This window comes from Merops nubicus, unplaced genomic scaffold (genome assembly GCF_000691845.1).
Source record: "Merops nubicus isolate BGI_N331 unplaced genomic scaffold, ASM69184v1 scaffold11811, whole genome shotgun sequence".
In the NCBI taxonomy this organism is placed as follows: Eukaryota; Metazoa; Chordata; class Aves; order Coraciiformes; family Meropidae; genus Merops; species Merops nubicus.
In genome coordinates this window covers 2,229-18,919 of record NW_008589155.1, presented here as the reverse complement: position 1 = coordinate 18,919, position 16,691 = coordinate 2,229, and the positions used below count along the sequence as shown (strand labels likewise).

The 16,691-nt window shown below is 37.9% G+C and overlaps 1 protein-coding gene across 1 annotated transcript in view; it reads right to left on the bottom strand.

Moving 5' to 3' along the window:
• LOC103781775 (succinate--hydroxymethylglutarate CoA-transferase-like) overlaps positions 1 to 15,617 on the bottom strand; it is a gene marked incomplete at its 3' end in the record, with an annotated part of 53,966 nt that extends 38,349 nt beyond the window's left edge. Inside the window, exons 1-5 of the mRNA XM_008949497.1 lie at positions 15,583 to 15,617; positions 15,408 to 15,481; positions 12,106 to 12,191; positions 11,282 to 11,332; positions 8,148 to 8,268 (exon numbers count right to left, since the gene is read on the bottom strand). Coding sequence (XP_008947745.1) covers positions 8,148 to 8,268; positions 11,282 to 11,332; positions 12,106 to 12,191; positions 15,408 to 15,456 — 307 coding nt within the window. The remainder of the gene's footprint in view (positions 1 to 8,147; positions 8,269 to 11,281; positions 11,333 to 12,105; positions 12,192 to 15,407; positions 15,482 to 15,582) is intronic.
• Between the last annotated feature and the right edge of the window lie 1,074 nt (positions 15,618 to 16,691).

Genomic DNA, 16,691 nt, shown 5'->3' with positions numbered 1-16,691 from the left:
GGGAAAGAGAAACAGACATTCAGGTCATATTTTGTCTTTATATAATCCAGTGCAATATTAGTCTTTCATCTAACAACATGACATAATTAACTCACATTCAACTTTGACTATGCTCCACCTCTACCACCAAATCTTCTGAGAGCTCTTCTCTAACCCAAAGTTCCCTGTATTAAAAGGATTTTATTATTTCTGATTAAGCACAGTACACTGGACTTGCTCCAACCTTTAATTCTACCCTTGTTCTTTTATTTGTGTAAACAATTTGATCAACATAATTCTAACCCTGTTGTATGAATTTACTCCCTTCAGCTTTATGGGCCTCTCTGGCCATTGAAGTGCAGCTTTTACATGAGGACTTTGCCACATGACTGCCCACGGGGCTGTGCTGACACAGGGACTGTTGGGAAGGTTTTAAATCCCTGGCTTTGGGAATGAATAAAAGCAGCAGCATTGCTGAGGCCAGCCCTCCAAGACTCTTCTGAAAGTTAGTCACACCTCCAGAAATCATTTTCAATAGAAGTAAAGGGCTGTGAAAAAAGTCCTGTCTTCTACCTGTAAACCAGCTCTAAATTCATCCTGCCCCTCAGCGCTAAAAGCCCCAACAGACACCCTGCATCTCAGGATCACATGAGGGTTTTGGGCTCATCCACATTCTATTCCATTGTCTATTTTGGGAGAAAAAATAATCCAGCAACATCAGTTCTGAGGTATTGCCTTCCACATCAATCATGAAGTACCAGCAGTTACTCTTTATATGGAGTTTCTGATCAATCTTGAACCAGGTTTTTAATGATTTCTTGTACTTCCCTAGTTTATCTATGAAAGCAGTACTCAAGTCAAAAACTTTACCACAGTCAAAAAATATATAGCACAAGGTTTGTTACTTTGTTATAGACAGATAATTACATGGTTCCCATAATGATTTGTGTCTCCACAAATCCAGAATCTGTTACTCAACTCCTCAAAAACTGTTCTCAGACTGTTTTATCTCTAGACCCTGATTACTAATTTCTCTTAACTGCCTACTCAGACAACTTCAAGTTATCAAAAAAAAAAAAAAAGACAGATCAAGTCTTTAATCCCTCCATCTTTCAAAGTGCATTATGCAAAAACTAACAGACTTGAGAGGATTGATTTTCTTTCCCAATGCTGGAAGGCTCTGTTTTTATCAAATCAAGCTCAGGCAGAAGCTTCAATCACTGTCAGCACTTAAGTCTATCCCAAGGTGATCTCAAGGCTTGCAAACCTGTGATTTTTGTGTTTACTTAAGAGAGGCATCATGCTGAGTTTTGCAGACACGTCTCCTTGTTCTTAAACCAGATAAAGAACTACTGGAAGCACAACACCCAGTTTGTCCTGACAACATTTCTTTTGATATATCAGTCTGACAGGGCATTATCTCCTATTGCTAGAAAACAATGCATCTGTTGAAAATTCCTCTATGAGCATCCTTTACTGAACACTGGCAACAAAATACCAATGCTCCTTTTTGCAGTTTCCAGCTTCCTTAATTACCTCATTCTACAAATGGTTCCTGCTTTTAATATTTTTTTAAGACTGTTTTAAATCTTCAATACTCAGTAAGTTCTCCTAATTTCCATTTCATTCTGCACATCATCCTGCTTGCATTATAGCCATTTGCAGCCTACACATTTTGCTATGCAGGCTTTTCACCTTCCTCCCCAAGCTATTTGTTGTACCTACTTTTAGGGTCATCTACCTTTTCATAATTAAAAAAAAATTTTTAACATAAATTTTAATCACTTGAGTGGATTAATGATAAAGACTAATTCTATAGTTTAGTGACAGCTGCAACCATTGCTTGAGACAGCTTCTGAACACAGCTTAGTTTTTTCCTTGAATGCTATTAAATAATTTATGATATGAAGAAATTGTTCTGCCAAACAACATCATATTATGAAATATACATTTTTTTTTAAGTATGAACTATCATTGTTGGCAGGTTTGTACCAGGTAATTATATCCAGACTATAACCATCTAGAAACCACCATGAGGACTGGGCACAAACTCCAAGTTATCTGTAATTTTATAGGCCAGAACCATTTAGTAAGAGTCTACAAACTGTACCTAGTCCAAGGCAATTCCACATCTCCCCACAGTTCACAAATTAGAGGATCTGAAGAACACTCTGGCTAGCCTTCGCCCAGCAAAACATGCTGTGTTGGCTTCTCTTTCCTGTTGTGAAAATACTAGAGGCAAAGTAGGATATGCATCAGAATTCTAACACTACATATCCTCATGAGAAACCACCCCAAGTGATCAGCTCAAAACAAGAGCGGCTGGGAAATACCAAATGCTGCTTCATTGTAATTATTCACTTTTAATGCACCTGGATAGGATGAAGAACTATTTTTCTTCTCATAGATTTATCAGAATCACTCAAAAGAAATAAAAGTTTGACTTTTTTCAAAAAAAGTGATCGCTTATAGATCTTAAGAACTTTATGTATATTAAATAAAAGCTGCTTATACAACAATTCCAGATTCAGATCCATGTGAAACCCGGGTGACAACACTTCTGTAATACTTTTGTCATTATTTCCACTTAATTTTTGCCTTTCTACAATAATACTGTTTGCTAAACAAATTAAGTTCAGTATGAAGTATTTGTAAATTCAGAGTTAAGTCTTAAGTTCTGAGATCAAGACTGCAAATCCACAAGAAATGTATTCTGTTACAATAACAAAGTTAATAAAAATACCAATCCTAAAAATCTTACCTTTGTAGTTTCTTTTGGTTGAACTAAGAATACTTCTAGCATTTTCTCTAACTATCATTACATATTTCGTTTCTTTCATGCATAAATACACCAAAAAGTCTTTGCAGGAGTAAAATTTAAAAGGCAGAAAACTAAGCATCACATTCCTATTTTAAGAAATGAAATGACAAAAAATATTGAAACAAGATTTGGTAATACCACAAGCAACATACAAAGCAACCTGCATATGATGCCAAGAATTACTACTTAGAAAAGGAAGAAATGGAGGACAAAAAACAAAAAATGAGGAACACTATCTTGGGCAAAACTTTTGTATAGAAATTGGAAGCACAATTCACTCAAATTAGCAGAGCAAGGGGATGTGGCAGAGAACCTGAGAAGACTAGCTTTGATCATTCAAAAACAAACTTACAAAATTCTTTCAAAACATATTGCCTTCAGAGGCTTTAAGGAAAAAAAATGCTTGGATTCGAAAACAATGTTGTCCTTTTAAACAGTGCCCCCTCCTGTTCAGAAACCAACTGTGACTTTCTGAGTTGAAGCACTAGACCGACCATACCAATAGCAACAACTGGTCACTCCCCTGTGACCTGTACGTGATTTACTCTCACCAGCCAATTCGAAAAAACCTTCAGCCAATCTCAACCACAGAACTGTCAAAAGAGATTATACTGAAACGAGTTCTGAGATTATTCTCGCCAGCAAAGCCAACTTGTGAGTGAGAACAGCATGTGGAGCTTTAGAGCACTCCCAGCAGCAGGAAGGTTGGGAAATGTCCCAGAAATCCTTAAAACCCTGCAAGAGCTGCTGCAGGGCTGGATCCATTCAATCAGAGATGTTTGGATGAGAAACTCACTTTGCTAATCACGACTTCCAAAATGCCCTAATGGAGACAGCATCTGGCTTACCTACCTCTAAACTCTTCACCTACACACGACCCTGGACCTTCTGAAAAATTACACTCTATTTCATTTTATTATCACTAACAAATTGAAACAGTCCAAAATTTAGAAAGAGGCTATTCCATACAAACATTATTCCTGTATTTAAGAAAAATTGGTCCCTTATGGATAAGTTTAAGTAGCACATCTTCTGACTTCCACGGAGCACGTCTTCCAGATTTCACATTCTGCTACAAGATGTGCCTATTAAGCTGAGCCAGCCATTTCTATGTGTTCTGTTAACAAAAAGCATTTTCTCTAACAAAGTCCAATCTCAATCTTTAAGCTGAATAAGGATGAGAATTTTGAATGCTTTCAGAATTTCTCATAGAATGTTTCTGTTCTTCTTAAGGACAAAACCAGGGAGGGAAGCAGGTTTGTTTTGCTACATTAGTGAAAAAAAAAAAACCAAACAGTGTTTGGTTAAAACCCCAAGAATTTCTGCTCTTTAGAGTGAAGACTTGAAAGAACAGCAGACTTTTATCATTGCTATGTTTTTTCGTTTATGCTGTTGGGTTTTATTTCCACTAGAAAAATCCTCAAGTCCAGCTTTAAGGTATCACAGGGGCTGGGAAATGCACACTCTCAAAGCAAAGACGTAAGGCTTTGAAGCTGAAATCTCCAAAGATTGATCTACACAGACAAACTGAGCATGTTCTAGCCCAGTTTTTATTTATATTTACTGTTCATATGTACTGTATATACGGATAACTCACAAAAATCAAGCATAGGAGGAGGATATCCCCTCTGCTCAATTCCTACTAGCACTGCAATCTAGAACAGGAAAAACAGAAAAAATAATGAAGGTTAGAAACAAGGTTCTGAAGGATGGGAGAACACAATTAGCTGGAAAAGGAAGCTGGTAGGAAAATGTGAGCCTGAAGCCGAGGCAGGTAAGGGAAACTGATGTCTTGTGAGGAATGGAACTGGAGAGGTGAACAATCTGAACTGGCTGAGCTGGGCAAGCATGGCTAGGAAAGGGCAGGGCAAGGGTACAGACCAAGGTGGAAGGAACGCAGATCTAACAAAAAGAACTGTAAGAGAGCACAAAGGCATTGTGTAGGTGGGAGGCTGAGAAGACCAGAAATACTAGTCTGAGGGCCACCAGATACAAGGAGAAAGGGAGGCTAGGAAGAGCCATACAGTACTGGAATTGGGATTAGACTAGATTTCATGGTGATACTGGCATTTAAGGCAAGGATGCCAAAGGACATAAATGAAAAGGAAGCTGATGACAACTTTATGGTATTTTACCTACCATCCAGAAGGAGAAAAATTTAATGCAATACATAGAGGTGTTGTTATATTACAGATGGCACATATGAACCACTCACAACCACACCATCAATGCAACCTATTCCAAAGACAGCACAGACCCATCTGGCTCAACATCAAACACCACAAAAGAGAAATTCCTATGTAACATGACACAAGAGCAGTATCACAGAGTGCACTCATTCAGCATCTGAACCACTTCAGGGACATGGAAACAACCTGATCCATAACTGTGTAACAGCTACTATCACTCTAACCACAAACACAAAATGCAGCCAGCAGGTGCTAAACCAGCCAGTGACTGGGATAAGAAGGTTCTAGAAAGTGAGTCCTTAAGAAGGAAAGGCTATCAGTTAGTGCTGGCAATCAGTGACTCTGAGGTTTGAAGAACCCTTATTTTCACACAAATCTTGTCACAAATAACAGCCTTGAAGTGAAAGCACCATGCCTCCAAAGAGTAACAACTGGTAAGCCACTGTTTGCTTTGGAAAAGGAAAATCAATTCCCGTTTACATGAACAATTTGACACATTCAGTTACTTTTTAATGTGTTTTCACTGGCAAATTTATGACAGCTTAATAACAACACAGGATCAGACCAGAATTTCACCTTGCTTGAATATACTGCTCAAGATGATTTATAAAAAATAACTTACCCATTTGTTCTAAAAGTCTTTTATACTGGATATTCAGATTAAGTGTCTCAAATTGATCCCTTGCAGAAGATGGCTCAAGTACAAAAACTCCCTTTTCCTTCCCCATAACAGTCATGTACAAAAGTTAGCTACTATAAAGATGTTTTAGTGGTTTTTACCAAGCCCTTTAGCTGTTTGCCCAGGCATTCATGTTTTCATCTGAGCTGCTAACCTAAGTAATTTATCAGCAATACTTGAACAATTTGATCTCCTCTTCACTGATTTTTTTTTTTTTTAAACTAAAAGCTTTACTACACCAAACCTCTTCTAGTCTCTTCCCATTCCTTTTTGCAAAAAATGTATTCGAATGCAGTACAATCAAAATGGTCTTGAACTGTAATATTTAGATTCAGGCCATAGATTTTTAGAAGTCAATCAGGAATTTTCTTAAAACACATTTCTGCCTGATTGTGCAAAAAAAGAAAGTTACTCCCAAAGCTTTGCCATCATGCCCTCTGACAGATTTCTCATTTGATCCTAGTCCAGTTGATTCTTCTTGCTTAGACTGAGACTTTGCCATTTCCTGCCTTGACAACTGATTTCTTCTGTCTTTTAAGGATTTTTAGAGATTTTATGACTTCATTCCTAGAGGGTGCATCATCCTTACACATTCCTTGTCACCTCTTGGATGTCTAAGACTTAAGCAACCATAATTTAAGAACCCAAATTGTTTTATGGGTGTGTGACAAACATCACTCAGCTCTCACCTCCCAAACACCTTCAACCTCAGAAGACCACAGTTAGGTACTTATGTATTTTTTAATGTTTGTGCTTTTCATTATATATAACATTGTAAACTATGTGTCACAGTGTACACATGTGTACTGAGCTACTGATACATCATGCAAGTGTATGGTCAAGAAAGCCAAGGAGCACAGAGGTGATTGAAAGACTGGAGCATCTGATACACACTAGGACAAGACTGATGAGACTCCCCAGCCTAAACAAGAGGACACTCAGATATCAGCAATGTGCAGAAATAGCCAGTGGGAGGCAATGAGCAAGAGGAAGCAAGACCCTTCTCAGTAGCACTCCCTGACAGGACAAGAAGCCATGGGCAGATTTTCCTGAAGGTGAGAAAACCTTTTTACTGTGAGGGTGATCAGGCACTGGAACAGGTTGTGGGAATACCCAAAACCCAGCTGGACACAGTAGCTGCCCCTACTTGAGCAGGGGCAATAGACTAGATGGTCCCAAGAGGTCCTTTTCACCTAAACAATTCTATGCTTCTGTGAAATTCAGTAGTAGCTTTCCTTAGGCACACACTTAAAGGTTTTTTTGTCTATTATAAATAAAAATAGAGAAGCACTCAAAAGCTGACGTGTAGTGTGAAGGAAAAAACAGATTTATGAAATCAAAGGCCAAGCTACTTCACATAAATTGTAGCTTGGATATAATTTTTATTCTTTTAATTCTTTTAGTTGCTGTATGGCTGCAGCAACTAAACAAAATGCAAAGACCACTCAAATTCCAGATGTGAGATGACATGCACAACATGAAAAACACATTGTGGTAACTAGTCACTGACCAACCTGAAAATGGATTTAAAAAGATTCTCATCAAGCCCTGAATATAATTGGCTTTCTGCTTTTGATGTCTTCAGACATTTGCCACACAAACATGATAAATACATCACAACAGACAAAAAACCTATGTGGTTCATATTAAACAACATCAATACCCAGTAACTAAGAAGATAAAGCCATTTATTCTTCAGAAATTCAGAGGCATAATAGGCTTGTAACGAATATTTTCAAACCAGTCTAAAAACACCTGTTGCTTCTGTGTTTTAGTTTATTTGTATTTTAACAGTAGCCTTTACATGCACAGATCCTTTAATTTTAGTGCTTGAGCAAGGTCTTTTGGGGTGGTTTTTGGTTTGGATTTTTGTTTTTGTTTTAAAAACTTCTCAGACTTTTCAGTTATTTTCAGTTGTATGCAGTTCTGATATTCATCTGTCTATTTTCTTTTCATTCTTCCCAGCATTTATAGTGTACTTACAACTCTTCTACCATTTCAATTACCAGGCAAAGGACTGTAGCAAACTAACATGAACCTTCCATGAACATATAACTACACCATTCTGAAGATAAAGATGCTTCAGGGCACTAAAAAAAAAAAATACTGAGATTACCATATATGGAAATATACATTATATGTAAACTGGTGCAGTAAAACTGTCAAAATTCCAAACAACTGAACTTTTGCCTAGTTCAAAGCAAAGCCCAAGAAACTCAGGCAATCCTGGCTCCTCTGAAGTCAATAGGAACATGCCAGGCTGGCATGAGAATGCCACAGTAGAACAATCTATAAGCTGTTAACATGGTTGCTGCCTCCCAATTTCTCTATATCTTGTTTTGAACTCAACAAACTCACTTAAGTCTTTCAGCTTAGTTTAACAGACAAAGCAATATATTTCTATAGAGCCACTTGACTTTTATAACAAGTTGACTGGAGTAAGGGAAATAATGAACACAAGTAATTAAAATTAAAATACCTGTTAGTGAACAGTACACTATGTGAGGAGCAATCTTTTTAATGTCTTCATAACCTAGACCCATTTCAGCCAGTTTCCCAGGGACGTAGTTTTCCACAAAAACATCAGACACTGCTGCAAGCTTTAGAAAAGAAAAGGGTAAGATTTGTTAATGAGCTTTCAAAAGTTCAATAAATTACTCATGTAGTTTATTTCAAAAGTCTCACTAATAAAAATGGCTCCAGTCTTTCTGACAAAAAAAAAAACTTTACAAACCTAGAGAGATATTTTTAGCCTGCTAGACTGTGCATCTCTGGAAGCTGCATATTAGAGATGCTGTGTACCTGGGAAGAAGTCTGTCAAAATCCTAAAGCAATTAGGCAAAACTAGCATGTTATCAGTATCACATCAATTTCCCAAGACTTGATGATAGTTTACAGAACAATCACCACATTTATACCAGCACTTAGCTGGCAAAAAAGGGGAGAGGAATAGCAGATCTTTATCTTCCATGCTTTCTCTACCTTAGAAATAATATAAACTGGTTTTCATTTTAAAATCATCACTTACAATTACTGAAACAGAGAACATATTTTTCCTCCTGTATGAAGAAAAATAGGGAGCCCAAAAATTTTACTGGGTTAAAATGAGCATCTTAAAGTCACCTCAGTCAGAATAGTGCTCTCAAGCTCTGCAACACAACTGGTTTTCCATCATTTACATGAATGACCTACTCCAAAAATCTACTGAAGTTCAAGATTAACATATAACCATTCATATAACCTATGCAGACAAGAGGGCACCAAATTCTGAATGCTTTAATTGGATGCACAGAAAAGACAATATTTACAGAAACTAAGCTCAGCATACAGTAAAGGTGGATTTTAATTTTTGTTTTCCCCCCAGTGGGTATGTCAAGAACCCCTAGGACTATAGTAACACGAGAAACAGTCTCCAGATTAACATTTATTGCTGGGTTTCCATGCGGACAAGTGGCTGGTTTGTTAGCTCAGGATTCCACAGAAGTGAACAGAACAACTTCATAAAAGTTATTAAATAAGTATTTGGCACAAGAAGGTTTGAGAAGATCCAGTTCTTTGTGGGCTTAGTTTCAAAACACAATTCATATTATGCACAAGTAACCAGGGTGACAAACTTGAATTTCTTCTTGCCATCAATAATTCTACAGAAATGAGCACTACTTTTCATAGCAACAGATACACTGCTGAACAAAACTCAACTCTACACACATCTGCCCTGATGTTTCCAGGAGACAACTGAAAACAAGAGCCCATTATAGACAGCTTCCCTTTACATATTCTCAACAAAACTCCCCACTTAAGAAGTTATATTCTTGTTCCATTTTTTGACACAATAATGGGATGTCAAGATTCCTGCATCAAGTGCTTCTAAAAACTGTCTAAAGCAAGCAGAATGATGAACAACTCCACATGCAGAGTCACATTCAATAATGCCTCATCACTTCAGTCCACAATGGTGCTTAGCTGTTAAAGCTACAGACAAATGTCTCCTGCCAAGTACTCTTACTGCCAACTATCCTGTCTTCAGCTTCACGATAGCTCCACATGACAGTGGTACAAGAGATCTCTTACCAGTAGAAAAAGGGTGAGAAGGCCAGCACTGAGCTGAGAGAGGATGCTGCTCTTGCATGACAAATGAGGGAGAAGAAAAGTTACTACTTTGATTTAAAAATTACAGGAAATTTGAACTCAACCATGCACCCGAGCCTCAAGCACAAAGGTTACATGGCAAAGTCCTAAGTCACCAGGCACTCAACTCCACAGATCACAAAAAAAGTTCTCCATAGTGCAGGCAGAAAGTTACCCATTATCAAGCAGTAATCTTCCTGCATAAATGTGAAGGTGAGAAAAGGGGAACATTCTAACCACAGACAGCAGCAGTCACATGAGAAGCTTATGCAGAATCTTTCCTCCAGCTCCTCCTGACTCACCAGCCCAGCTGCCTTTAACTCTTCCAACAGGTTCAGCCTACACATATGGAATCAATGGATATTTAACAGTTTTTCTTTCACCATTTTTAAAAGCCAAATAAGTTAGTATTCCTATGACATAGGAACAACTTTCATAGCCCCTGCTGAGAACAGGAATACTTTATCCAGAAACACGTGATACGTTGCAGAATTCCAAATGACACTGTCTGTTCCCAAAACCTTTAGAAGATAAACATACAGCTTCATATCAACAATAAGTGGTTCTGTTCTGCAAAGAGATTAGGCACTGTGAAATCCTTGGCTTACAAACTCTAAAGATTTCCCATATGAAGTGTCTTTTACACAGTTGACAGGGAAGCAGAAAGGCCAAAAGCATCAGACAACTTACTCCATTTCACACAATGTTCCAAACAAAAACTACCAGACAAATTCCACTTACTGCAGGACACCAAGTGTCCCTGTTAAAAAGTGGCTGGAACTGATATTGAAACAAACAGCAATAGGAGCCAGCTTACCTTCTTAGATGTGCTAGTACTCTAGAACTAAAAACACAGCACAGGTCTTATTTCTCAATAAATAAAAGAGGGATGATGAAGTATAAGTCTCAGAGAACGCGAGATGTGATCCTCTTATTTTCCAATGGAAAAATGCATCACCCTTAAAAGACCCTTACATTCTCAACTGAAATATTAAAGAAAAAAAAACACACTAAGTTTGACCTACAGGACTATTTCTCAGAAAGATGCACAGTAGCTGAAGTCATGAAGACACCATAACATTCAAAAACCTGCAAATACTGGAGGCCAGTACCTCCTCTTTGTGCACTGTTCACTGCCCTCATCAGCTCAGTCCAGCTTGAACCTCGCTAATGAAACAGTACAGCAAGATCAAATCCAGCAACAGTAAAAGGAAAGCACAAAGCTCTTAGACCTTTTCCTCACAATACTTTATTTGAAGCTTTTGATGACATTTTCTTGTGATTTTATCAAAAACCACTAGAAATTACACTGAGCATTGCATCCAAAAGCACACAGTACAAAGGCTATATACTGTAATTTAACAAATAAACTACACATGCATTTTTCCTTTAATTATACTATTGTTAGTTGGAATGCAGACTTTTCTTTATTACTCATGATCAAAACAATACAAATTAGGCAGTTTGCATGCTCTCAAAACCTACCTCTCTGATCAGCTTTGCTCCTTTTGCATCCTTCATGTTGATAGCTATACTCTAGGGATAAAAAAATACAACACTAATTAATGTGAAAGCCCTTATGATGATTATCAGCCTCTCCTATACATAACCAGAAGTCAAGTTTCACCCTACAGCTACATCAAACAAGTGAATTTTAAACACACACTCCACCTCCCCCTGCAAAAAGAAACAAATTCTGTTGGTAAAAAGCTGAATTCTCTCACCAACGGATCAGTCAAGCACCAAAATAAGTCCAACAGACGTGCAGCTGGGAGCTGCACCACAGGCTGTTTACAGCATGTTTTCACAGAACCCACCACTGCAAGTACACGTGGGGACACTGAAAAAATTTGTCTCAATGGCAACGTGCCATTAAACAGCTCAGGCATCTCATGAAACCCCATCTTAATCCTGAAGCTTCACAAGCTACCTTTAGCCAACTTAAGTGTGGTACAATGCCAGCTGGTGGGTGGAGCTGATGCAGATCAGCTGAGCTGATGCACCTGAAAAAAAATGATCCTTCAAATAAACCACCCTTACTTTCAGCAGGCTTCATTTTCATGCCACTTGCCCCAGCACCTGAGGCCTGGCATAACCACTCTTGCTTTCTGAATTTGCCTCAGCTGACCACAGCAGTGTACCAGAGGTTTACAGACTTGATCCAAAAGAACTGTTTTTCTCCTGAAATACATTCAGCACAACTTAAGGCAAATGTAACTAATGCCCATTATATATGTTAAGAATCAAACAAAGCTGTGTTACATCTTTCATTGTAATTACAGAAAACATGAGGCTCATGCTCCCTTTACCTTTTTATTTCTGTTGACACTGAGAAAATAAACACTTTCTGTTCCAACAAAAGGTGGACCCCAGGCTCGTGTATCATCACCAGCTCCTGAAAGAAATGCCATCACATTTTCATAGTTGTCCAAGAAGAACAGTGTTTTCTAGTGCTAGGATTACTTTTAGGCTTTAAAATACTAATATACAGTCACAACAAAGTATCTGCAGGTTTTACAGCCATTTTTCTTTGTGGGTTGCCTTTTTGAGGTAGGAGATGAGGTTTTGGTGTTTTGGGTTTTTTTTGTTTTAACTTAAAGCACAGCTACAATACCATTCTTTTAGGCAATCTGGAATAATTTAGCAGAAGCTCTTGCCCTGCACCAAATCACATCCTACACATGGTCAATAAGCTGTTCCCAAAACACTCTGGACCCAATGCCAAGATGCCACTGAGCAGCAACAGCTCCTTAAGCTGCACACTGCAGAACAAAAAGAAGCACATGCTACAGCTGGTGCAATCCCCCACCTCCAGCCCTTCCAGAAACACTCCTGCCCTACAGAAAGGCAAGATGGCTTTAAAGCTGCTGCAGACACTGATGTCACTGTATCATTTAAGCTTAGTTTCCAATTTAAAGCCTTTCTTAAATGTCAAGACAACTGGCAATTTTAATTAGAATTAAAACTAAGGCTGGCAATTTATTTTAATCAGAATTAAAGCTAAAATTAAACTCAGATATAATCACCATCCCGGGTGCTAGCAAGTATGCATATTCCTACATCTATTTCAATATCTAGACTTGATCTACTTAACTTCACATGAGTAAAAACTTTCCTCAGTGAGGCAACACTGAAGACTCTTGGATAGTAGCACAGATACAGAAAAAAGCTGAAAGACCTTTGGTCTTACACAACACAGCCACTGTCATAATTATGCTACACGTTATGGTAACAGTCTACAGCTATTGAAGATCAACTCTGGTAGAAGTTATACAAACATAAATTGCTTATCAACTTTTGTACTCTTTATCTAAAGAATTATTTTGGTTCAATAGGGAAGCCTGAGGAAAAAATAGTGAAAAATCTCTCTTCTGTACATTCCCAGCTCAAGCCATTCAAAACAAAATAATTGAGTAATACTTTCCATGGAGGACACCAGTGTGGCTACTATCCCTTATGGATTAACAGGCGAAAGCAGGCACCCTCTGACAGAGAGACAATCAGTCACATCCTAAAATCTTTGAAATTCAGAGTTCTCCAGCTTCCCTTCTTCAACCAGAAACCAAAACTTTAAGAGCGCTAGAATGCAAATATCCAAAACCATTACTTCCTACTTTATCCCTGACATTGCCCCATTCCTACTACCTGGATACCTGGAATCATTCCACTGTCAGACTCCCCTGAGAGCACAAATTTGATGCAGCTACTGCCCTGTCACAAAAGTGACAGTGCCATTTGAAACAACAGTGAGCAAAGATGTTATGACAAAACTCCTGTTAGACATTCAATATTTTGTTAGATATTCAAACATCCAATATTCACTATTAATAATAAAACGTAGGGAATGTGCTATGGTTTAGTACTGGTTTAGTATCCTGAGGAGTGTGTAGTTCTCTTCACCAGCTCATTTCAAAACTAGTAATACCAAAAGAGAGAAACTTCAAACATGGAAAATGAAACAAAAAAGCAAATGACATCATGTGCAGCTGCTAAGGCATAATTACCTGCCTCAAACATGCAATGGTGCATAAAACTGAAAGCCAAATGCAGGGAATACTTCTAAAAAAAAGAACTGAATGTTGTGCAACTTGTTACTCCTCTTGTCCAGTCTGACAAGCTAAGAAGTGTACCTATTCCATAAAAACGGAGCATTTTTACCATTACCCAAGCCTCAACTTCTCGAATAAGCAGCACGTGCTGAGTGGGAAAAGAAAGCCACTGTGCTAATCTAAAATACACAAACAAAATAAATTCTATTTACAAAGCTAATTAGCCAGAGTCCAGTTAAATTCAGAAGAAGCTAAAGCTTCTCCATGTGAAAACACAAAGCTGAAGCCTGTTGAACTCAGACACCTCCAGCACTAGCATGAAGATTTTCATGCAAATTCAGAAATCTCCCTTTTCCAAGGAATTCTAAGGAATTCCAATCGCCATCTATACAGGAATATCAGATCCTGGACTTTATAGATACAGCTACCTTATGCAGAAAACCTCTGTTCACTTTCCACAACTCCAAAGGAAGATTTCTCTGACAAGGTACATTTTAATTAATGGCCTGAAGCTGTATTGGAATGTTAAAATTATCCTCAGGGCAAAGCTGGTATAATATGCCAAGTCCCCTTATGCTTTACCAAACAAAATGCTTGCCAGCCCAAATCTATCTGCATAACAGTACACAAAAGCAGTGCTAGCAAACGTACTTTAAATGTTCATGTTACCTTTCTTCCTTGTAACAATAAAGATGAAAACAGAAGGTGGAGTTTGTTTCATAAATTAAAGTGTCTGCCATTTCATCCATATGCTAACCCTGAGCAGTAAAATATGTTATTTAAAATTACCTGAGATGTTCTGACTCAGAGGGAACTGAGATGAAGATTCTGAATTCCCAAATAGGAAAAAAAAAAAATACCTTTCCCATAATTCTTAACTAATTGCTGGAAGGATTTTTATGTTTGCCTAATTTTTGATGTCAAACAATACACTCAAAAGCCTGTTTTAACCCTCTCACCAGATTACAGGAATAAAAAACAAAACACCACACACCTAAGCATTCACAAGCCCAATTTTAGATCTAAGCAAAGTCCAAACAGCTCCAACAAAATCAATTTCATTTTGAGTGACAGAATAATTCACTTTAAAAAGTGATGACTCAGTACTGCTTTGTACATTCAAATCACAAAAAGTTACCAGACCTTAAACTTTCAACCTTCTCACCCTCTTTTCTAAATATAGACATATTTGTGATCCAAAACAAATACACAGAGCACAGTGTTAAGCTGAAAGCAAACAGATCATACAGGTGTAAGCAAACCTAATAACAAGTTCTCTATCACACCACAAGTGGTATGAGGACATAAAATATTCCTGTAACTTGAAAACTGCTGGCTCAAAAATATTTTAACTACAAAATTAATTATTTCTTTGCACAATACTAAACACAGTCACCAAAAACACACTATCATCAAATAAACATAGTATTGCCTTTCTAAATATTTTCACAAGTTTTCAATCTTGCATTCTCAGTGGACTGTTACTTAAAATCCATAAACAACACTTTGCTAAACTACCCCTCATTCTTCTTATAACTGAAATAGACAATTAAAAATCTTACCTGGTCTTTCCACTTTGATAACTTCAGCCCCTAGATCTCCTAAATTCATTGTGGCAAAGGGTCCTGCAAGCACCCTGTAATATTTAAAAAAAAAACCAAAACCACACATTTTCTTAGTTTCCCCCATCAGATTTGCATCTAGACAGACTGTTCCAAATGGCAGACAAACACAAACCTTGTTAAATCAAGAATTTTCACACCATCCAATGGCTTTACACCACTAGCACCTGATAAGAAACAGAAAACAGCAAATGGTAACTTACTCTCAGATTCTTTTTTTGAAAGATAGGATTCTCATTGGTAGTCTGAAACAGTTTTTATGACATTCTCCCACCATCCTCCATCTCCCTCCCCAGGTAAAGGACAATAACAGGTAGGTTATTAGGAGTGCATTACACTAGTCAAGCCTTTTGAAGTCAGAAAACCTTCTGGTTAACAGTGCAGAACCTATTCTAAACACCTAGCAAGTTTTCAGAGATTTTTATACAAGCTTTTACACACCAATCAGAAGAAAGACCCAATAAGATCTTAACAAGCAACATCAGAATGACACAAACTAAGACTAATGGGTAGCAGACCAATGTGAAGCACAGTCTCCTCTGAAAGTGTTCTGCTCTGTGCAGACCTATGCACTTGCATTACACAAAGAGAAAAACATCTGCTTTTCAGAACAGAGCTCACAAAACTGAAGGCTGAAAATATAAAACAAAGAAATACTTGTTCTATCTTTAACTTTCAACGAAAGTCACATATGCAAGGTAAATACTAGGAAATCACAACACTTCGCTCCTCTCCCTCACCCTTTCCAGCCTGACTAGCTCCAAGAAACAGCAGTGGCAATGAGCATCACAAAGAGCAAGCAATCTCACAGACCACAGGTTCACCAACTATCTCTTCAGAGAGCTTGGGTTATCTTCTGCTAACTCAGAGCTTCAATTCCAGGCTGGGGATGCAAACACTCCACCGTGGGGATGGTAATTACATTATCATTTGGAAGGTGGTCTCATGCCACAAAAAAAAAAACACTTAGCTAATAACACCACAAAAATTACATAGTATTAACTTGGGGTTAGCATCTCTTAGTGTTTGTCGAGGTAAGAGAAAGATGTACATCCAACGCAGGAAAAGCCCACCCAAAAAAGCCCAATTAATGCAGGCACAGATCTCCTCTGCCAATAAAAAGGCTATAGAGATGACAAAAGCAGTGGGAATTTAAAGCTTCTGCTAAAATGTTTTCATTCCCTGTACTGCTCTCAGTGAGAGCACTCACATCCCATTCTTCTC